Here is a 23,789-nt window from a genome sequence, read left to right on the forward strand (position 1 = left end):
TATTACACAAATGAACTAACTAATACAATGTACAATTATTTTTATAAAAGATTTGAATGAATGTATGGAAGTTTTTTCCTTACAAAATTCAAATGCATAAATATAAAAATATTACAAAATAAAAATATAAAATAATAAATCAAAGTCTCAAAACTTCTGCTCAAATGATAAATCAAATGCTCAGTTTATTAAATAATAAATCAAACTCTCAATATGGCTGCTCAAATGATAAATGCAATTTTATTTCCTCATGCGGGAAAGCATGAACTGTATCAAAAATAGAATTAAAACTCATTTTAATGTTCATTTTGTTAGGAAAAAACTTCCGTATGAATCAATGAATGAATGCTATTTTATTATTGATGAGCTTTAGGCAAGGCAAGGCAAGGCCAGCTTATTTAAATAGCATATTTCATACACTATGGTCATTCAAAGTGCTTTACACAGAAAGGAATTAAAATAATCACGATATAAAAGGGATATAAAACACTTTAAAACTTTAACTTTGGCAGATCACATATGCCATTGTGTTTTGACCTGGTTTTAGCTCGTTCTGACCTTATGGTGAAGAATTTCAGCACCTGTATAAACTGGAAGGTAATAAACATTTACTGTTCAAACCTCAGATTTATTAATTTATCGATAAATTAAATAAACTGAGGCATTAAATGATGAATGACACGGTATATTTCCTGCAGTATTTTATTGAAGATCGAAACAGATGGATTTTCCTTCAAGGAAGAATCACCTGAGAATCTGAACAACTGCTCTTTCACTGAAAGAAAATCAGAAGAAAAAACACCAAAAACTCCCTCTTTAGAACTAAAAACTGAAAATAATTTTCAATAAAGGGCAAAAAAAAAAAAAAAATTTAGTTCTATCATCAGCATCATGCTACATATATAGCATATATTTAAACTGAGTCTGTCTCATAAACTAACTATCTAAATCTTTAAACCTCATTGACACCATAATAAAATGGAAGAAACCCAAGCAGGGTTATGATTATTAATCCATAAGAAAATATAACAGCATATCTTTCTTAATTTAACATAAAGTGCTGGTTAAAAACATATGAAGGCAGGAATATCACAATACGGCTGTGATATGATCGCAGAAAAACGTTTCAATAACCAGACAGATAAAATATTACTAAGTAGGCTACATTAACAAAAAGCTACCATGTAAGAGTTCAATGATATCCATTCAAAAATAAAGAAATGTAACATATCCTATATTCTCTCCTTTGCTATTTTTTAATTTCTCAGAGAATAAAAGAGTCAATCTCACAGAAACGGTTCAAGAAACGTCTGGGTCATATTTTGCATTAAGAAAATGAACTGTATTTTTGCACCATTAACCTTATAGTAAATAAATAGGTGGTTAATTGTCACAAAATGCTATATATATATATATATATATATATATATATATATATATATATATATATATATATATATATATATATATATATATATACTGTATCTATATAATTTTTACTTTATTTTTTGCAAAATAATGATTTTGGAGTGAAATTTGACCTGGACATTATTCAGTTTCATTCAAATATTAACAGATGCTTTTCAACACAAAGCTTGTGATCACAAGCAAAACTGAAAAGGTACATAAAAAAAAAGTTTAGTACAATCTACTATAAATCACAAATGACATGTAAAATACTTTTTTGAAAGAAAGTGCATTTTTTTCTGAGGTCCAGACCAACACATGAATTTTGCGAGTGATTTTCATGTTTGCACTGATTTCAGTAGCCTGTGTTCAGTTTTGGTTATTAGCCTGTCTGTTGTATCTGTATTTCTGCCTCCTGAGCATCCACACGTGATGTCGTGAGTAGGTCCGTGCCGCTGTTCAGCGAGTGGTGTTGGCAGTGCTCGCTATCTGCCCGTCCACCAGAGGGAGCTGTTCTCTCCAGAAGGTGAACTGGCTGAAGGTGTCACTGCAGGGGAAGTCACACGAACTACTGCGCCTCAGGAGCGGGAAGACGTGATCCACCACCTCGCCCAGACGCACGTACCTGCACAGGTAAACCACAGCTGACACACTCATTCAGATAAAGCATTTAATCACACACACACACAATCAGTAGCAGTGCTAACTGAGGGAGTAGCTAATGAGAGCAGTAACACACCTGGCTTTATCAGTAGTTTAGCTGTTTTCATAACAACGTAGTTTTTCCAGATATAGTAGTGGTGTTGTGTGTGCAACAGTGTTGATTTTAGTCACAGTGTATTGTGCGCACAGACCAGCAAACTGAGGTAATAATCAAACATCTCATCTTAAGCGCTCTCTCTCATATCAAGCATTGATTAATTTTAGTGAATTGGTTTGTTTGGATGCTTTATTTACTGTAAATGACCCACTTCAAATAACATTTCACTGATTTATTTTATGGCAATGCAATGTATGCTAGGTTCTATTTATTTATATTTGCATCATTTCCTAAATTTTTGTGGACAGGATTTTATGCTGCGTTCACGCCATGTCGTAGTTACTGTAATTTCACGATGACAACACGTGACGTTTTACTCTGTGCTGTTATGCGTTTATATGACAACACTATCAACGCCTAAACGAATCTGCAGGGGTCAGGTGGTACAAGTAGGAGGTTTGGGAAAATTCCCAGCTTACAAGTTGTAATTACGATCTCTACGAGGACGTGAACACTTTTTACAAGTTGAAATATGGTAATTACGGTACTTTACATCATTTCACCAGTGTTCCGCCAAAATAAAAGCCAGAGGATTTTAAATGTTGTAACTTGTAAGCACAAGGGTTTAAGCATTTGAAAGTTAAGAATTTAAGACATAAACTTTAGTATTGTAACTTGTAGTGTAAAATAAAGTTATTGTTATAATATACATTTTTACTATTCAGTACAACTTGCAACAGTTTTTTATAATATATAATTGTTTTAATAACTACTAATAATCATTTAATTTAAATATTTATTTAAAAATAAAACAAAAAAAGATTAAATATTTTATGCTTACTTGAATGCCATGTGACCATTATCAGCATGTCATGTGACCATCATCAAAGAACCGTGAATATCCAAATGTGTCGTTAGATTGAAACTTAACTTAAATCTCAGGGGACCTTTAAGTAAATATTTTACGTCTGAGGGGTTGAGCTGACAGAAACCTCTGGGATCCGCTGTGCTAAGGATAAAAAGCTATAATTTCAGCATTCCCTCCACAGTGAGATAGTTTACTACATTTTGTTAGTAGCTTCTAGTATAGATAACTTTTTTTTCCAAAAAAGTAGCTTGTCTTATTATGAGTAGCTCGTATCTTGACACAACAGTTTTAAAGGGTTAGTTCACCCAAAAATGAAAATTCTGTCAGTAATTACTCACCTTTATGTTGTTCCAACCGCGTAAGACTTTCGTTCATCTTCGGAACACAAATTAAGATATTTTTGATGAAATCTGAGCCATGTCTCACTCCTCCATAGGCTTCTATGTGACCGAAACTTGCTGGCCCAGTAAAGTTATTAAAGCGATCGTTAATATAGTCTCAATTATATTAATATAGTCACAATTGTGAGCCTACGTGGTGACGTGTAACACAGACGCGCAGCGCAAAAACACTACGAGGCCCAGAGAGAAGGAAATGAATAGTAGAATAAAGTCGTTATTTTTGTTTGTTTTTGCGCACAAAAAGTATTCTCGTCGCTTGATATACTTAAGATTGAGCCACTGGAGTCACTTGGACTATATTAACGATCTCTTTAATGACTTTTCTGGGCCAGCAAGTTTCGGTCACATAGAAGCCTATGGAGGAGTGAGACATGGCTCAGATTTCATCAAAAATATCTTAATTTGTGTTCCGAAGATGAACAAAGGTCTTACGCGGTTGGAACAACATGAGGGTGAGTAATTACTGACAGAATTTTCATTTTTGGGTGAACTAACCCTTTAAAGGAGCTTCCCCAACACTGATCAGTAGTGTGTACTCACGATGAGATGTTGGTCTTGGCATGTTCCTGGATCAGTTCTCCTTTAGGATTGACAGTGAAGATTCTGTTTAAGGGAACCCCCACCTCCTTATAGGAAAACACGTCCTACAGACACATTACAAAACACAGATTACAAAACTACACATGGCACAGATCACCTACAGGCATCTTATTAGGTATGCAAACCATTTTGACTGATAAGTTAGCTAATAATTATGTTTATTATGGCTGATATGATGACCAATGAACCAATATATTGCTAATTTCTTGCATTCTCATCGTCTATCGTGTTCACTCACGGTGTCTCTGTTCCCGAACGCTGCGTAGAAGGGCTCTGTGTTTGGGAGGAACAGATTCTTAATATCTGTCAAGCACGCCACCTTGAACTTCTCCGGCCTCTTCTCGATCACCTCCCTGAAAAGCAGAGAGAGAGAGTGTATGTGCATGTGTTTTTGTTGAGAGGAACATTTCAGACACCCTGAAGTGTCGCTTTAATTTGTTATGCAGAGGTCCTTTATTTGGGTTTGGGTTTCAGACCAGCACAAATATAATCAATACTGTATATCCACGCAGAACAAATACATACAATCTCAAAGTAAATCATGTATCGCAGGTTCTTTTGCTTAATTAAACAGGCTGAGGTTTATCATTAAATAAAATTAAAACTATTAAAAAAAATCGGTTAATTGATATAAAGCTGAAATAAAATATAATATACATTTTATTTGAAAAATTAAAATTAGAAATGTTTCCTTGGCAATAAACTAAAATAAGTTTAAGTTGAAACACAAACAGTATGAACTGGAAATTAATAAAAAATAAAACTAACTAAAACTAAAACTGAAATAAAAATAAATGATAGTTAAATAGTAATATTTAAAAAAACAAACAAAAAAACAAACATAAAAACGAATCAAATGACTACAGGACATAACAAAATGACTAAAAATTAAACTAAAACGAACATGAAAAAAAAAAGCAAATTAAAAATAAAATTGTAATAAAACTAAAATAAAAACTAAAATAACACTGGGTACCTACTGTACAAGCTTCTTCAATTTATACATGCATTGAAACTAGTTTATGTACAATTATATTCATACATATGAATGATTGATATTGAATTTTGCTGATATAATTATAATGTGTTTATAGAAAGGCATTAAAAAAAGATTATTGTGCCAATACTAGTAAAATATATATGTTGAATGTGTTAAATGCAAGATGCGGTGTATTATGTAAACAAAATACTGATGATATCCAGGAAAAAAATATTTTATGTATAATACGTTACTTTTGGTTATAAATATGCCCAAAATACACTGGGACCCTTATTTTGAAATGTATATGCTTTACTACTTCCAGCTGCTCATTCAAAAAGATGAGGGAGACGCTGGCAGCGTCCGAAAGCTTAAAAACGCTGCCTTCAAATCCAAAGCACGTCCGAATCCAATGTAAGTGTCACTTCCTGTCTCCTGAGATACCTTCATAACATCGATTTTTGAAGGCAGCATAGATGTATCCCTCGCTGCCTTTGATATCCCACAATCCTGTGCGTTCCATTCTGTGACAGTTAAGATGAAAAATAAAGATGGCGTCTGAAAATTGTGGTTGTTGGTCAGTTTGTGTGTAAATGTACATTTTTGACCAACGTTTTACTATTGTAGTAATTAAATATGTGCTTAGTTTTCACTGAAGCGCTCTCTATTTTGCTGTAGACCATTAAACCGTTACTCTGCCTCAGAAGTTATTATCGTGAGGTCACTCCGTGCGTGAACGCTGCCTACAAAGTCACTGCCTGATAAGGCAGCGAGGAAACAAGTCAGCTACCAAAGTTCAGACGCAGCCGAAATATGCACTCTTACAAACATCTACAACATATTACAAAATAAAAAACATAAATTAAACATTGTCATAATTCATCAACAGTAGATCATAAGCAAAGAATGAACTGTATTCATTGATTGCGTACTGCACTGAAGCCAGAACAGTGTCGTGTGACAGTGACTTTGAACGCGCTGCGCTCCCATTTATTTTATTAAAGGCCATGTCGTGATTTCTGTTTTTCTATACCCAAAATTTAAAAATGATATTTAAGAAAAAAATGTTATACCATTTAAGATATTTAAGACCATAAATATTTAAGACCATAAATGTTTATGACCTAAAATTTGATCAAACTGAATTTAAGACATTTTAAGACTTCTAAGACCACAGGAACCCTGTAAATAAACAATTTTAGTTTTAAAGTGGTGGTTGATTATGATGTCACTTTTCTAACTTTAGTTAGTGTGTAATGTTGCTGTTTGAGCATAAACAACATCTGCAAAGTTACAACACTCAAAGTTCAAAGCGAAGGGAGATATATGCTTTTAAAGAAATTGCTTTTTAAGGACTACAACAAACGGCTGGTAGGGACTACACGACATTCCTCCCGGGTTAGTGACATCACCAACCCTAGAATTTACATAAACCCGCCCCCGGGAACAAGATTTATAGATTATCAAGACAAAATATGCTAATCAATGACTAGAAGATATCTACACATAAGCTACATAAATTCATCAACTAATCATTCAGAAATGTCCTGTTGGATTCTACATGTTGTCACTTTTTCTTGAGTCTCTTCATCATTGTCTGGCTCCAGTTTGAACATAAAAGGCTAAATGTTTTTGAAATGTTCAGTGCATGTCTGTGTGAGGTGAAATGACACAAGCTGTTGAAGCTCCACCCCCTGTGCCGGGAGCAGCAGCTCATTTGCATTTAAAGGAACAGACACAAAACTGTGCGCTTTTGCTTACCCTCAAAAAGTGACAACTTTAACATGCTATGTAAAAATATCTGAGCTAAAACTTCACATACACACTCTGGGGACATCAAAGACATATCTTGTGAAAAGGGCATTATACCACCCCTTTAAGTGTTTTATTTTTAATTGAACACATGAAGATGGAATAAGCTTAATGTAAAAGCAAAAGAAGTCCATGAGATGTCTTTAGATATATAGTGAATGAACCAGTGTGTGTGAGTGTGTGTAATGACCTGTGCAGTGCTGAAAACAGGCTGCTGGGACTCAGTAAAACAGGTCCCTGTGGTAACATGGTTCCTCTCTCGTTGACCCAGTGCAGGTAACCCCGTGTCATGTTAGCCATACCGATCGCCCTCGCTGAGCAATACAGAAACTTATAACCATTCCTGTAAAACATACACAAGTATTTCAATCTTCATCCTGATGATATAGCCGAGAATCAGAGGAACAGTTGTGGTCTCTTACTGGCTGACGTTATGATACAGACGTGCGATGCCCTGATGGGTCCAGTCTTTACCCAGTGTGGGCAAAATATGCCCCAACTTATCTGACCTATGAAAGAAGAACATTAACATAAAGCGATTTGATGTATTATTGTGTAAGATTCCGATTATGTTCATGATTATGCACCTGGTGATTGTGCCATCGATGTCTGAGATGATGATTTTATCATCCCAGTTCCACAGGTAGATGGTTCCCTCACAGCGACATGTGCCCTGATACTGGGTCGTCACGCTGAACACCACGTCATTAAGACCGTCCTTTAGCTGCAGACTGACCTACAGCAGACACACACACTCTGTCACCATCAGTGTTGGGGTGTGAGTGTGTGCAATTCACCATCTTCTAAACTGCCCTTTTCTCGTATGTAGTTTTGAAAAGTCTGATTCATTCTACTGAATTGGTTCATTCGAATGAGTCACTGATTCAAATTCCAAGTCTTATGTTTTATAGCAAAATACTGCTGTTTATTACTGTTTTGGACTCAAATTTAATCATTTTTTAGTAGTAAAATTTACCAAAAGATAATTAATTCATTCTTAACACTCATTTTGAGCTTGTAAAAATCTTATTAAATTATAAAATTATTTCTTTCACCTGAAGTCCACATATAATGTTAGTTTGCTTCTTAAAGGGATAGTTCACCTAATAAAAATGATCTCATCATTTAACTCACACTCATGCCATCCCTGATGTATACGACTTTCTTTCTTCCAATTTTTAGGAAAATAATCAGTATAATGCTAGTGAAGGGGTGCTGTTCGGTAGACGCTTGAAAAACCACACACAGCAATCATGACAGTAATCCATACGACCCCAGTGGATGAAATGATAGGTGTGTGTAAGAAAAATACTTCTATTTTTAACTTTAACTATAAATCACGCTTCTTCTCTTGCAAAATTCACAACACACTTTTCACAACGCACCCCTCGTGATCATATGATAATAGACAATATTAAAAAGTGATGGATTACCCTCACAATCACTGTGTGTGGTTTTTCAAGCATCATTTGAGCAGCACCCATTCACTTGTATTATTATGGACTCACAGAGACTGATTATTTTCCTTAAAATATTTGTTTGTGTATATCCGAAGAAAGTCAGTCGTATACATAATTTAACTCGCATGAGCTTGAGAGTAAATTATGAGAGATTTTTCTTTTTTTGGTGAACTATCCCTTTAATTAAATTCAATAATCTTACGAGTTGTTCTGAAGAAAGGCGGAGAGTTTTCTGATAGGACACGCCTCCTCCAGCAGGGACGGAGTCTGTGTGAACGGGTACAGGGGTTTGTTTGGCAGATAAGTGATCTTCATCGCTGGAAGAGGACTCGTCTTTCCGTCTGTCAACAAACACTTGGTTAAACGTATGAATAATTGCAGACTGCAATATCATTTCAGATGAAATGGTATGATGGATCCATCAGATCTGAACCTGTTCTTGATGGTCTCGTCTCCTGCAGCAGAGGCTGAACCGCTTGAGACTGAATCCTGCAAACACAAAGACAAGAGCAAAAGTCACAAAACTGGAAGTCAACATCCAGTGCATCATTTGAAACAAAGCCCGTGGTGATGATGTGTGTACAAATTTGACTGAGTACCGGTTTGGCACTGTTTGTTCTTCCTCGCCATGAAAACCACCATCTTCCTCGGTTTCTGGGCATCTTCTCCTTCATGAGTCTCTCTACGGTGGCCTGTGAGGGACATGCACACAAGCGTAATGCTAAACAACTGAAAAACTCAAAATAAACTCTCAGAAACTGAAGGCACAAAGACTCAAACACATGCTGGACTCTCATGCAGGGAAGATGAATGATTAAGAACTAGTGCAACGAACTGAGGAACTAAAGAAATTAAGCAGGTGACAGAAAACAAACTCCAGCCCAGAACACACATGACTGAGCCCTGCAAACTAAAACACACACACACACACACACACACACACACACACACACAGGACAAGAGAACAGATGGTAAACTTGATAATAGCATCATTGCGAGTCATCTTACATATGTGATTGTCAAACTACAAGCGTCATTTGAAGTTGCGATATACTATTCAAAAGTTTGGGGTTGGTAAGATTTTTTTAATGTTTTTGAAAGAAGTCTCTTATGCTCGCCAATGCTGCATTTATTTGATCAAAAATACTGTAAAAACATCACATGATCCTTCAAAAATCATTCTAATTTGCTGATTTGCTGCTCAAGATAATAAAAAAATTCTTATTATTTATTATCAACGTTGAAAACTTGTGCTGCTTAATATTTTATATTCTTTTATTTTATTTTATTTTATTTTATTTTATTTTTATATACGTTAACGGACAATATTAGATATTTAATAGTGCATGCTCATTTCCCATATTTTTAATACTTGGAACATATCAAAATAATTTAAAGAATCATGCCATGGCTTTTAAATGTACTTTTTTTTAAAAAAGAATGAATATCCATTTTCATTTTTTAATTTTATATGTGATTAAATGATTTATATAAGTGATACCAGTATTAACTAAATATTTATTTCAATACAAAAACCGTCATAAAATGCAGCACAGGGACTTCTGGGAGAACTATTGAGTGAGTCAAATTAATCAGCGAATCAATTGTTTGAACAAGTTCACTGAAATAAAACATCTGAATTAATTGATTTGCTAAAATGAATCGGACTTCCAAATGTTACTGGAAAAAGAGAGACTCTATATAGTGTGTGTGTGTGTGTGTGTGTGTGTGTGTGTGTGTGTGTGTATGTGTGGACATGTTTTTCTACACCGGTGGGGACTTAAACCTGAATGCACACAGACTCATGGGGACTCGTGTCACCGTGGGGACCTAAATTGAGGTCCCCATGGGTACAAAAGCTTATAAATCATACAGAATTAGTTTTTTTGAAAATGTAAAAATGCAGAATGTCTCCTGTGATGGGTAGGTTTAGGGATAGGGGCAGTGTAAGGGGATAGAATATACAGTTTGTACAGTGTGTGTGTGTGTGTGTGTGTGTGTGTGTGTGTGTGTGTGTGTGTGTGTGTGTGTGTGTATTTGTGGACATGTTTTTCTACACCGGTGGGGACTTAAACCTGAATGCACACAGACTCATGGGGACTCGTGTCACCGTGGGGACCTAAATTGAGGTCCCCATGGGTACAAAAGCTTATAAATCATACAGAATTAGTTTTTTTGAAAATGTAAAAATGCAGAATGTCTCCTGTGATGGGTAGGTTTAGGGATAGGGGCAGTGTAAGGGGATAGAATATACAGTTTGTACAGTATGTGTGTGTGTGTGTGTGTGTGTGTGTGTGTGTGTGTGTGTGTGTGTGTGTGTGTGTGTGTGTGTGTGTGTGTGTGTGTGTGTGTACCTTAGGCAATGGTTTCTGGAAAGCTTGCATAGCCAGCATAATAGGAGCCGCAGTGCTCCAGTTATAATACCTGCAAAAATAGCAGCTGTTATTTCAGTCCAAGACAAATGAGATGAGAATCGATTACAGTAATGTGAACCTCACTTAGAGCCGATCTTCACCACCAGATTAGGGTCATCAATGATGGATGGATTATCAGCAAACTGCTGAAAAGACACAGACTTCTGCTGGAAATGCTCTGAATGAGAGAGAGAGAGGACAGGAAATCAATGGCTAATGCAAAAAAAGGAATGCATAAATATGTATTAGTTTGAGTGAATGTAAGATTAAGGCCAGACAGATACTCTACGCACGTACGCAAATGCAGTCCTGAATGCTTAATGAATGCATTTTAAGCAAGTAGTCCTGACTCCTGTTGTACATAAGTAATGTGCAGTGCTGTTTGTGAGCGAGTCTGTGCACCTTTAGTGATCTCTCTGTTTTCTGTGAGGCCTCCACAGAGAGAGATGGCCATAGTGGGAAGGTCATAACTGTCCACTCCGCTGTCTGCTCCTGAGCTGCACATAGACTGAGGAGACACGGTCACGCTGCGGACACCATTCTCACCCAAACGCTCTGAACCACTGAGAAAACACAAAAACAAGCAATACAATGTTTCATTGTTGATATAAGCAGTCTTTCTAGCATACAAATATTTGATAAAGCCGACTCTATCATATTCTATCACTCTCTCAATCATCATTGTGTTGCATTGCATTATGTTTTGCCCACCTACAATAAAAACAGAACTTTGATCATAAAACTAAGCATATAAATATCATCTTACTAAGACATTATTAGGAGATATAGAGAAACAGCTGATATTTATATACAACTCTATACAGTTATAAAGATATCACTGAATTACAGTACAAGCTATCCAAATTTCATCTTACTTTTTGGCCATAAAAATATGCACCAAGTTTTTTCTCAGATTGGACCTCTGAATAAAACTTTCCTCCTTGAGTATGAGCTCCATATTCTAATTACATCATATCTATGTTACATCTATTATTACATCTATGTAATAATGAAATACGATATTACATCTATGTGAGCTATAAAAGCCTGATGCATCAAATATGATACTCAAAACTTACATTTTTGATACAAAATACAAATTTATGCTAGAAAAAAAAACAACTTTTTTTAATATTTTGTCTAAAGGTTCCATACTGTTCCATTTAAAAAATACATTTTCTAACTATTATTTCATATGTCAGGCTTTACAGGGTTAATAAAGCCTTATAGAGAGGTGAAATTAGGATGACGCACCTTTTAGGGAAGTAAAGTGCCGCCACCTCTGGCTCCAAATCCTTTATATCATCCAAATACACGCCATCAGAACCCAGATGGCGACTTTTCTTATCTGCATGAGTACACACAAAACACCATAAATTAAGTAATACACAAAAACTGAATTTTTAACCCAAAATGATGCAGTAAATAACCTTTTCTTTTAGTCTTATTTTGTGGGCGGGGTCCAGTATTTGCTCCTCGCTCCTCAACCTCAGACGTCACGCAAGCTGCTGGTATCACATCCCGCTTTTCAAACTCTTTCGCTCTGTTTGATTGGCCATCAGCATGTAATGTCCTGTTGCTGTCATGATGATGGACGGCAGTTTCAGGGATGACTCTGAAATGTGTGTTGTCAGAGACTGGGATTGACAGTGCAGGCAGGACGTTTGGTTTCGCAGACAGAAACGATGGCTGTAAATACATTTTTATTATGAGGTAAGTATGAGTTTAATAAATGAGGGGTCTTTCGAATCACATTGACGTTATAGTTGCTGTTAGTTGGGTTAATGTGTCAGTGAGTTGGATTTTAGGATAATTCTGACCTTGGCAGCTTGTGGTAACTCCCCCCAGGACCACAACATGTCCGAATCCTCCTGCTGACCTTTGCAAAGCAGTTCAGAGTCACTCTTAGGGGTGCAGGGCCGAGACACATTAGGACTGGAGAGAAAAAGAAAAAACATATTCCTTTACTGCACAAACTAGAGTTTTACGTATATGCAAAACTCATCAATACTATGCAAATAAAGATTAAAAAAAGAGAACACTGACAGAGTGTTATTTTGCAATATTTTTTATAATTGTGAATAAGGGTGTGTGAGCGAGTCTCTGTGTTCGGGCTCTTCCTTTATATTTATACCTTTATATTAGTATCTAATATGCCGATTTGCTGCTCAAGAAACATTTGTGATTATTATTAATGTTGAAAACAGTTGTGCTGCGTAATTTTGTGTGGAAACAGTTATACATTTTTTTCAGGATTCTTTGATGAATAGAAAGTTCAAAAGCATTTATTTTGAATAGAAATCTTTTTTTTAATTATTATATTATTATTAACTATTATAAATGACTTAACATACACTTTTAATCAATTTAATGCATCCTTTCAAAAAATATATATATATATATTTCTTTAAAAATAAAAATCGTACAGACCCCAAACGTTTGAATATTTATAGTGCATATATTTTTTATATATGATGCCCGAAAGATCTGTTTTTTAATGTAATCATTTTTGAAATTTATTTTTAATCTGCCAATATTATAAATATATATTTTTAGCACTAATAATTTCACTGTTAAATGTAATCTTGAACAAAACTCACATTTTTCATACAGTACATTATAATGTTGTGATGCCTAAATTTACTTGAGGGATTTAAAACTCAATTTTAGTGTGTGTGTGTGTGTGTGTGTGTGTGTGTGTGTGTGTGTGTGTGTGTGTGTGTGTGTGTGTGTGTGTGTGAGTGTGTGTTTGGGCTCTACCTGTGAACAGGAGTCCACTCTCCATCTGAGTGAGCATAAGTTGTGTTTTGCTTGTTTCCAGTGGATGAACCTCCATTCGGCAGGTCTCTACACACATAGAAACATACATAAGATACCGGTGTTGGTGTTCATAAAATAGTAACTACTTCATTTTGAGATTTATGCATCCGAAAAAGGCTTAAAAGATCAGCCGACCTGTTCTGACCGGGCTGCTCGCTGTCACTGATGTCGATGTTGAACAGTTCCTCCTCTGAGAACTCCACACTCTCCTCCTTCCTCACATCCTCCAACCTGCACTTCCTTCTCCTCTTCCTCCTCTTCTTCATCATTCCATTCTCAGTGCAGGAGCCCATCAGAAAACCCCCGTCGGATGGGATGGGAGATGTGGCCAGGTAAGAAGGAATCACTTCCTGTAGGGAATCATCAGAAAAGAAAGTTAATCTGAGATCCGATCAAACAAGTGTGGTACTGTAAACTCAGCTGGGAGCAATCAACAGAAACCAATAATACGTTTGTTTTGGCTCTGAAAGAGGTCACATAATATGGGTAAATGTAAAGTGTGTAATAATCAGAAGTATTAGATGAGAAAAATAGAGATGAAATGATGACAATAAGACTGTGGGCAAAAAAACAGGATGTTCCCACAGCTGATCTCAGAACCACAAATTCTGATTCTCAAAAACAAGCGTCACATTTACAGTGGTTTTACCACACTTCCTATATTTACTTCCTGTATTTCTTTCAATATGATCCCATTCAGAACACTAATCTGTTCCACAATACTATTCTATTCTACAATAATGCTTCGTTCTAAAATCATTGTACTGTTCTAGAACTGTTCTGTTACTTTTTAGAATTTTCCTTCTAAAGTATTCTAAATTCTAAGTGTTCCTTTTCTGTTCTAGAATCACTGCTCCAAAATGCAGTTCAGTTCTAGAAAGCTGGATTAAGATCTCCGGCACACACTATGAATAGAAATGAATGAGCACAAAGTCTAGTGTGACCAAAGTTTAAAAAGGAAACAAGCATGAATATTGGTGAGCAAAAGGTGAGTGTTTGCATGTTTCTCTTTTGTTCTGCACCTGATTGTCTTTCGTCTCCTTGACAAAAAACGCTTCTCCATTCTCGCCTAACTTCATGTGCAAATTCACAGGTTCCCCATTGATTTCAATGTCCACCTGATTGACAGAAAGAGAGAAGATCAGCCATTATGGACCAACCAGATATCATAGGGAGGTCAGACAACATGTTATCTCAAGTGTACACTCACCACTTTCTCTCGTGATCTCAGGACACCCATCTTTCCAAAGCGCACGTGAAATGGAGAGCAGATCAGAGCTCCATCCGGCTGTCGGACAACGATGACATCGATGCAGCCGGATAACGTGGCGGGATTCAGACCCCTGTAGAGTTCCTTCACCTGCACGAACACCTGGCCTGCCAACTGACCCACGTAATTCATGGTCTGAGTCTACATGGAGAAAGGAGGAGAAATGTCATTAATGGAACACACTCTTTGAAGTGTGCAATTTTCTTATATTAAAGTACTTTCAGAATTACACTGAAGAAGAGAACAGAGTGTCATAGACATTTGATGTGGATGTTTTTGCCATGAACCAGTATGCAACCACCCAAAACATCCTAGCAATCACATAGCAATGCTCTAAAGGCACATGGGCGTTTTCGAAACACTGCTTTGTGAAGCTTTGAAACCTTTGCAAATCATCTTTTTCTGAACCAGTGATTCGGGGGGCGCCTGTCAAACTGCCAAAGTGATGTGATTTCAGTAAACAAGGCTTCGTTATGTCATTTGAGATGTTTTTGAAATTTCAATGATCTCTTTGAACCCATTAACTATAGGGTTCAAGTCTATATCAAGGCTGGGCAACTCTGGCCCTCGAAATCCACTTTCCTGCAGAGTTTCAACCATGGTGAATCTCACCTGCCTGTGGCTTTCTAGTAATAGTGAAGACCTTAATTAGCTTGTTCGGGTGTGTTTACTTAAGGACAGTGGATCCGGAGGGCCAGAGTTGCCCAGCCCTAGTCTATATGATTTTTACCTGATCTTGAATCAATTTTATACATTTGTAGACATGTAATGACACATTTGTATAATGAAAAGGAAGAATTGTAGTTAATAGTCTCTTATTGGTCTGAATAACTAAACCCAATATATAAAACAAGCAAAACAAGTCCTAATTTAATCAAATAATACATATTATAAATACATTCTATATTTAATGGTATTAGATAATTTGTTAATTGCATTTAATAGATTACACCTAAAATAAAACATTTGGAATTGGTTTGTAAAAGGTGTTTTTATGCATGTTTTGGCAATGCATTTTCACTTTTCTGAATTCTAGAAAAATGTGTGTATGCTCAATTGTCCTCCTTCCTTATATGAAAATTTTCAGTCAAGATTCAGGCCCCATCTACGTTAACGTCAGTTATAAAAAATGATGGAGTACCTCAAGGGTCTGTTTTAGGCCCTCTGCGATTTTCAATATACATACATGCAATAATGGGTAATATTATTAGAAAATATAGAATTAGTTTCCACTGTTCCACCATTTCTGATGCAGAAAAGCTCATGAATTCATGACCTCTAGACTAGATTACTGTAATGCATTACTAGCTGGCTGTCCTGCATCCTCAATGAACAATCTACAGTTAGTCCAAAATGCAGTTGCTAGAGTTCTTACCAGGTCAAGATAATGTGATCATATAACCCCAATTTTATCATCTCTACAATGATTACCCATTAAGTTCTGTATCAATTATAAAGTCTTGCTACTGACATATAAGGCCATGAACGGGTTAGCTCCTGTGTATTTAACCAATCTTTTATCGCCTTACAATCCATCACTCTCTTTAAGATCACAAAACTCTGATCTTTTGGTAGTACCAATAACTTCCTGATAATGTTCGGGGCTCAGACTCACTCTCCCAGTTTAAATCTAGATTAAAGTAGGGCTGTCAAAAGATTAATCGCGATTAATCGCATCCAAAATAAAAGTTTGTGTTTAAATAATATGTGTGTGTACTGTGTATAATTATTTTGTATATATAAATACACATACATGCATGTATATATTTAAGAAATATTTGCATACATATACTGTATATATTTATATATAATTTATATTATTTATAAATATAATTTTTTATATATATAAATTACACATTTTTCTTAAATCTAAATTCTGAATCATGATTTTAATTTAATATATCCCGTCGATTTGTCAGTCAAACAAAGTGACTTTTGACACAAACACGTCTTTTTTTGGAATTGCTATCCAGCTGTTTTTCCATTCTGGTCAATCTGAAACCCTCACTAGCAGTTATTGATATTCTTTCAGAATCTCTGGTGAAGCTCTTGTGAGTTTATCACTGTACAAGCAGGAATTCTGTCACCAAGTTACTTCCGTACTTGATCAAACACTTATCAAAGACTCTCTGGACGATATGAAACGTTTAGTCCTCAGCTGATCACAAAGGTCAATGATCTGATCACAACAAACATACACACTTACAGACACTCATAATGAACATATGTCTGTCAAACGCCGCAGGAGGATCAGATGTCAGAATATGTTCTATATGTAGACACACAGTCTCAGTGCGATTATCGCTGCTGTACTTCTCCTGGTTTCATATTCCTCCATAAGTGAATAATGTCAGCCCCAGACATGCCAGCTGAGTTAAAAGAACAGATTATAACGGAAATATACAGAGAAGAAGAGGACCTTAAAACCATCAGTTTCTCACTGAAGCTCTAAGTGGAGTCAATCCAGAAGTGAACCATTTGAGCCCCAGGCTGAGAATTCACCACAACATTACTCAAAATTATCCTTCACAAGCGAAAAGGTCAGACTCAGAGGACAGAGACAGAGAGAGACAGAGAGAGAGAGAGAGAGAGAGAGAGAGAGAGAGACAGAGACTTCAGAACAGTTATTTATATTCAATAATTTCATATTACTGAATTATATTTTAACAGTGTAAAGTCCAGGTTCAGAAAGTAAAAGTCCTCCTCAGTATTTTGTTCCAATCACCTGGATTTGCTAATTAGCACAGTTTTTCAGTCAGGAGATGAATACATTCATGGGTGGAATAAACATATGACAGGACTTTTAGGCTACTTTCTGACCCCTGGCCTGGACTTTACACCTCTGTATTTTAATAATAATAATACGTTTTATTTATAAAACGCCTTTCCCAAGCTCAAGGTCGCTGTACAAGAAAATAACAAAAACACAGCATCAAGCATTAGAGCAATATTAAAACACTATTTTATAATTATAATATAAAATTATGATTTCATTATTTATTTATTGGCTCATATATATTATAGAATAATTTCTTTAAATGTTATTCAATTATATTGTAGCTTGTTATCATATATTGTAGCAGATATGAGCCATCAGTACAGTAATAAATGTGATAAAATATCAGCTCTGAATTTAAGTGTAAAGGAAAATAATGACTCATCAACAGCTGTCTGTCATTATATCAGTTATGTAATCAGAGTGAATCCGAAAACAATGTTTACAGACATCACCTGAGAATGTCAACATCACAATTTCAGTTTCATAAAACATCCCAAAACATCAATAACTTGATGTAGGGCGACATATTACACATATACAGAATTAATTAGATGACAGTATGTATAATGTCTCTCTCACCTCGAGTAAAGCTCCGTTCAGCTCATCGTGTTTACAGAAGAGTCAAGGACAAACACAGTAACATTCATGCGTTCATATTCTCTCTGTCATTTTCATATTTCATGTGTTAGCGGATCGATGTGAGTGACGTCACATAGGCTGAAAAAAAAAACCCTGCTGAGAAAAGACGTTGATCAGCCAAGCGGTGAAAATGACTTCTCGTCAGGTTAATTTCATATTCATTCACGCTCGGACGTCGCCTTCCACGTTTCACGTGACAATAGACCGCATTTAGTAAAGGAATATTTTGAATTATCCGTCTGTTAGAAGAAATTGAAAGAGAGCCTATAAGTTGTGGGCGGGCGCTTATAGTTTGTTTTATTTTGGGCTCTTGCAGGTACCACTTTGAGTGACAGCTGTGAGGTGATCCTTCCTTCTGACCAATCAGCGCTCAGCATTCATGACGCATAGTGGCTGCTGTGAGGTGATGACATTGACCAATCAGCGCGCCGCTCTCTTTTCTCCGAGTCGCCGCTGTAAGGTGATCTTCTTGTCCAATCAGTGAGCAGCTTTCACTGACATTCGATGTCTGCTGTTTTTAGCACTTTGCATGTCGAAAGATTGACCTAAATGCAAGTTAAAATAAACTAATAAACTAAAATAGTAAAAAAAAAAATTACTTTCTACAATAACGAAAAGGGTTTTTAAAGAAAATTGTGTAGGGCTTGTAAACTATGTATTTTATGTAGCCTAAATGTAAAGACATTTGTAGCTAGTTTTTATGAAAACATAATAGGCCGTTGTCTTTGTATTTTGCTATAGGCAAGTTATACATTCATAAACTATCTGTACATGTCAAATGTTTGGAGCTTGAAGGCTTTTGAGCTCTTCCTTTTCCAGTAAATACATTTGTGCAAAAAAAAATTAAAATAAATGGGAGTCAGTCATACTGGCCAGAAATGTGATAATATGATTAACAGGAGACAGTTAAAGTCTTATTTTGTTTTCTTAACAAATACAAGTGCATAATGTATGTTACAATGCCAGACTGTTTCTAAACATTATACAGCCAATATAGAGATATAGTTGTATTTGTGAGTGGAAAGACTAACCATAAAAAAGAGTCTGCAACAATTTCTGTGCATCAGGCAGACCACATTAGGAGATTTGCATGTAACAGACTCTTTCAGTGCTGTGATCATGCGTTGGGAACAGCAGACAGACAGAGAAAAAAAGGAAACGAGATTGGTTTTAAGTCACGCTCACGTGTTATTGCTCTACCAACCACAGTCTGATGGGTAAAACAGCCCAGTTGAGTTGAGTTTTGGCTTTGTTTACGTATGCGTGTTTTCAATTTGTCTACTTTGTTACTTTGCTTATTCAGTGGGTCTCAGCTGGTTTTCAGCTTTTATATTAACAAAATTGTGTAAAAATGTCTTTAGAATTATCAAAAACTCACGTTTATTTAAAACACCTTAAAGTGTATATAGCACCAGCAACCTGCAACATGCTTTACGTGACTATAGGCAGAATAGGAAAAATGACAATTTTTATATATATCATTCTTGTAATCAGCTAATTTTTTAATTCAATCAAACCTCTAAACTACCGATCACTTTATAGAGACTAGGCATGTGCCGGTATCAACTTTTCATGCTGCGATTAATTGATTGAGCTTTTACCACGGTATACGGTATTATCACGATATTTTAATTGCTCAAGAGAAATGGATGGATTGGTGGTGGGGGGGTGGGGGGGGTAGAAAAAAAATACTTGCATTACAATAGTGATTGTCAAAACATTTGGTAACTAAATAGAATTTTACACAATTTTCACGCTTTCAATTCTTGGGATTTGATTTCAATCTTGATTCAGTATTGACTTTTTGGATAAATATTAGGTAGGCTACAGTAGATAGACGTTAATTTTTCTCAAGAAAAAATATATCTCACATAATGCTGTAAACATACAGAGAGCCCTGTCAGCTGGTATTATTAAAGGTTAAAAATTAACTAATTAAATTAAATATAATTTGGTTTTCATTATAATAACAATTATGACACAAGTAAAAATATAATACAAATGTAATAGTGCACATATTTAGCAAAATACTCCTCTCTATAGCTATTTTTTTTCTAGTCAACTAACGTGTTGGTCATTAAATGGCTTTCCTGAGGTAAATGTAACGTTCTGTGACATAATTGTTCACCTGCAGTTTTATTGACCTCTTTCCGTGGTTGAAAAACACTGATTGATCGATATTATTTATGAGGCATATATAACTTTCGGTAAGTTGTACTGTATCTTTAAATAAAAACAGATGATCGGTTTACTTGAACTGGCGCTACAGTGATCTGTCAAGATCACCAAAACAGTATTTATTGTCTGAATTTCGTAATAAAATGGACAGAACATGAGAGCTGAGAATTGTTTTCATACCATAATAACCTGCTCTGTCTAGTCTGTCGGTCTCCGTGTCCTCTTGCTCCGCGATTTTTCTCTGCGTGATAAACTGCATGTGGCGCGTTACCGGAGTGTCGATTGCGTGAGTCTCACGCTGAATGCGTATTGACAGCTCTGCTTTTAGAAGGGGGATAAATCGTCGGCAGCGTTCCTCCTTCCGTCATGCTTCTTCTCCATGTGAGGATTGTTTACATTAGACCTGAGGGTGCGCACGGCGCCGAATGCACACAGTGCTAATGCATGTGGGGATTGTTTACATCAGAGTGCGCACGTGTTTCGCGCAGCATATACGCAGTGTTTGTTTTGCGGTTGATGGAAAATAAGCTAATACGCGTTCTATAAATATAAATTCTGATCTATTATTTTTCACGGTATTTTGAAGTGCCCACGATAACAATATCGTGCATATTCATTACCGCGATTTATCGCATTACCGAATACCGGCACATGCCTAATAGAGACATTAATCAATTCTGCTCACTCTGATTCTCATTGCCCAAAATGCCAACACCGACTATATAGCTTTTTTTTATATACAGTATGTCAGATCATTAATATGCCAGTGAATAGTTTGGACACACGTGATGTCAATATCAATTTTGTTCCTAATCCTATGCTTAATTTATTTATTTACACAAATATAATCACAGTAATAGTAGCCATCACTGAATTGACTTCAGCTGAACAATGACACTGTTTTCTTTAGAGCTGCAAATGAACTCTTTTTGCATCGTTGAATTATTTTCCTGTTAATACTGTGAAGCTGCTTTGAAACAATCTGTATTGTTTTGTTTGTACTTGACTTGACAAAACTTTTTTTTAATGCAAGTGTTGAAGTAGAGATTGGAGGAAAAACATCAAGCGTTCAGCTTGCATGTGCAACATACGCTCAAAGTGCGGCGACTTCGGAAGAAGCTAAAATATATGATCCTGAGAGTGACATTTATTTATTTACTATAAATTCCCACAGTCATAGAAAACCTGGAAATAACTGATTTTTTTTTCATGCCTGAAAAAAGTACAATAAATAATCAAAAATCATGGAAATTAATAATATTTAATTTAATTAATAATAAATAATTTTGTTTGTGTTATTTCAGTTCTGACGACTTTACTAGGTGTGTCCAGACTTTGAACTGGTGCTATAGACACACTGCCAAACACACATACACACACACGCACACACACAAAAAAACAAAACAAAGCCAGCAGGTTACCCAGGACCAGCTGGAGTCAATGGCTTCTTCTCTGCTCCTGAACTCCTGGTCACCTCCTATTTCATTCTCATCCTCCTCATCCTCTCTCTGCATGGCAAGCGCAGTGATCACAGATCTTCTCAGAACCAGTTTTAATCTGATGCAGACTTATAAATATGCAAATCTTGCAAAAGAAATCAGTAAAAAAGTTTTAAATAATTGCAGATGACCTGTTTAATCAGAGCAGTTCTGCGTTTCAGCTTGTTCATGGATGGCAGAGACAGAGTGTTTCTATATTTACCTGCTACACTGGTGTAAACTGTGTGTTTGTGGTAATGTGAGAGGGTCAAGTTCATGTGAGACCCTCAAGTTCACAGTCCAAACACACACACGCACAAATTAAAATGACACATTCAAATCAGCACAAAATGAATTTTCAAAGAAAATGAACAGATAAGGAAAAAAATAAAGATAGAATGAAAAAGAAAAGCAAAAATAAACTTAAATAAAGGGAACATGGGTTTTTGTGTTTATAAGTGTAAATATATTAAAGAAAAAGCTCTTTTGTAGATTCTGAAGATTCCATTTCATTTTGTTTGTTTAAAAACTTATTGCGGATTTTAAGCTTAATCAAATTATGGATAAGTTATGGGGAAGTAAAATATCCTGGGTCGAATAAAAAAGACTTTCAAATCAGCAAAATGTTGAATATTGAAATTGATACTGAATATTGCTAATGTAAATAATAAACCAAATAAAGAAAAACATAAAAATGTGTAATATAAAAAAAATTATATCTCTTTAGTTTACATTAGTGTTATTTATTTGTCTTAAAATGTTATCATTCAATTATATTGTAACTTGTTGTATATACTGCATATTCGACAATGAAAAATGGATTGGAAAACGACAAGGGAAAAAGAAAAGTGTGTGTGTGTGTGTGTGTGTGTGTGTGTGTGTGTGTGTGAAGGCATGTAGCCGCAACGCGTAGGTGTACTTCTCACCAATTTTTAAAGCAAGCCAAGAATGAAATAAAGGCTTTTTAACTTTTTTCACTGACATTCGAGTGCCTTGGAATTCTTGTCTTCAGATTTTTATTGTCATTAGGGGTTTCATTTTCTAATTTAATCTAGTTTCACTCATTTTGATCAGGCACTTTCATGGATGAGCTCGTGCTTGACCTGGTGACAATCCCCCCCAAAAACCTAAACAATTAATAAAATAAATAAATTAGTAAAAAATAGACAAGACAGTGATTTATAATAGAAAAATAGAAATTAATAAACCATTACGTGGCAATTACATGATATGGCAATGATTCAGAAATCATGGAATTCTTATGCCGTTAAGCTCTCAAATATTTAATTGACAATTATATTTTAAAATCCTTATCCAGTTATCATCCCATTTGTGTTTGTCTTTTCCGAATGTTTCACCTAATTCAACTTGCGTCACTCATTCTCATCAGGCACTTTCGGCGGACGATGGACGAGCTGGTTCATGATCTGGTGTCGGCTCTCGAGGAGAGCTCAGAACAAGCCCGTGGAGGGTTTGGAGACGGCGGAGATCACGCCCTGGCCGTCGGTTGCCTGCTGAAACGGCAGGCCCGCAAGCGCCGTGGCCGGAAGCGCCGGTCCGATAACCCCCACCCGCCGTGGGACACCTGCCACCTGAGCGAAGGCTCCGAGTCCAGCCTGGAGGAGCAGAATGTGTGTGTGTGTGTGTGTGTGTGTGTGTGTAGGCACAAGTATTTATTAAAATGTTTTTTAATGAGATTTTGAAGTTTTCAATTTCTTAGATTTTTTACAGTTTGTTTGGGCAGATAATAATTTATTTGCAGATATTAAGTTTAATCAAATTATGATAAGTGATAGGAAAGTATAATAACTAGAATAACATCAAAACGACAGAGAATATTGAATGTATATAATAAAACCTAATAAATAAAAACAATATATATATGATATATAATTTAATTCATCTAAATAATGGAGAGAGATAT

General features: G+C 35.8%; 1 protein-coding gene across 2 annotated transcripts; it reads right to left on the reverse strand.

Annotated features, from left to right (window-relative positions):
• Positions 1 to 1,488: 1,488 nt before the first annotated feature.
• On the reverse strand, positions 1,489 to 22,057 carry lpin1b (lipin 1b). Of its 2 annotated transcripts, none has more exons than XM_081378228.1 (20): positions 21,809 to 22,057; positions 14,732 to 14,932; positions 14,544 to 14,639; positions 13,657 to 13,871; positions 13,462 to 13,548; positions 12,522 to 12,636; positions 12,132 to 12,390; positions 11,956 to 12,049; positions 11,104 to 11,264; positions 10,786 to 10,879; positions 10,642 to 10,711; positions 8,887 to 8,979; positions 8,721 to 8,776; positions 8,490 to 8,628; positions 7,415 to 7,563; positions 7,250 to 7,336; positions 7,018 to 7,170; positions 4,275 to 4,389; positions 3,977 to 4,080; positions 1,489 to 2,032 (listed from the first exon to the last, which is right to left on the reverse strand). In XM_081378228.1, the coding sequence occupies exons 1-20, from the start codon at positions 21,899 to 21,901 to the stop codon at positions 1,867 to 1,869; spliced, it is 2,547 nt and encodes an 848-aa protein (XP_081234354.1). In that variant the 5' UTR covers positions 21,902 to 22,057; the 3' UTR covers positions 1,489 to 1,866. The 2 variants fall into 2 exon arrangements, with proteins under 2 accessions (XP_081234354.1, XP_081234355.1); XM_081378229.1 differs by lacking the exon at positions 21,809 to 22,057 and adding an exon at positions 18,150 to 18,379.
• Between the last annotated feature and the right edge of the window lie 1,732 nt (positions 22,058 to 23,789).

Source organism: Scardinius erythrophthalmus, assembly GCF_964197995.2.
Source record: "Scardinius erythrophthalmus genome assembly, chromosome: 11".
Lineage (NCBI taxonomy): Eukaryota > Metazoa > Chordata > Actinopteri > Cypriniformes > Leuciscidae > Scardinius > Scardinius erythrophthalmus.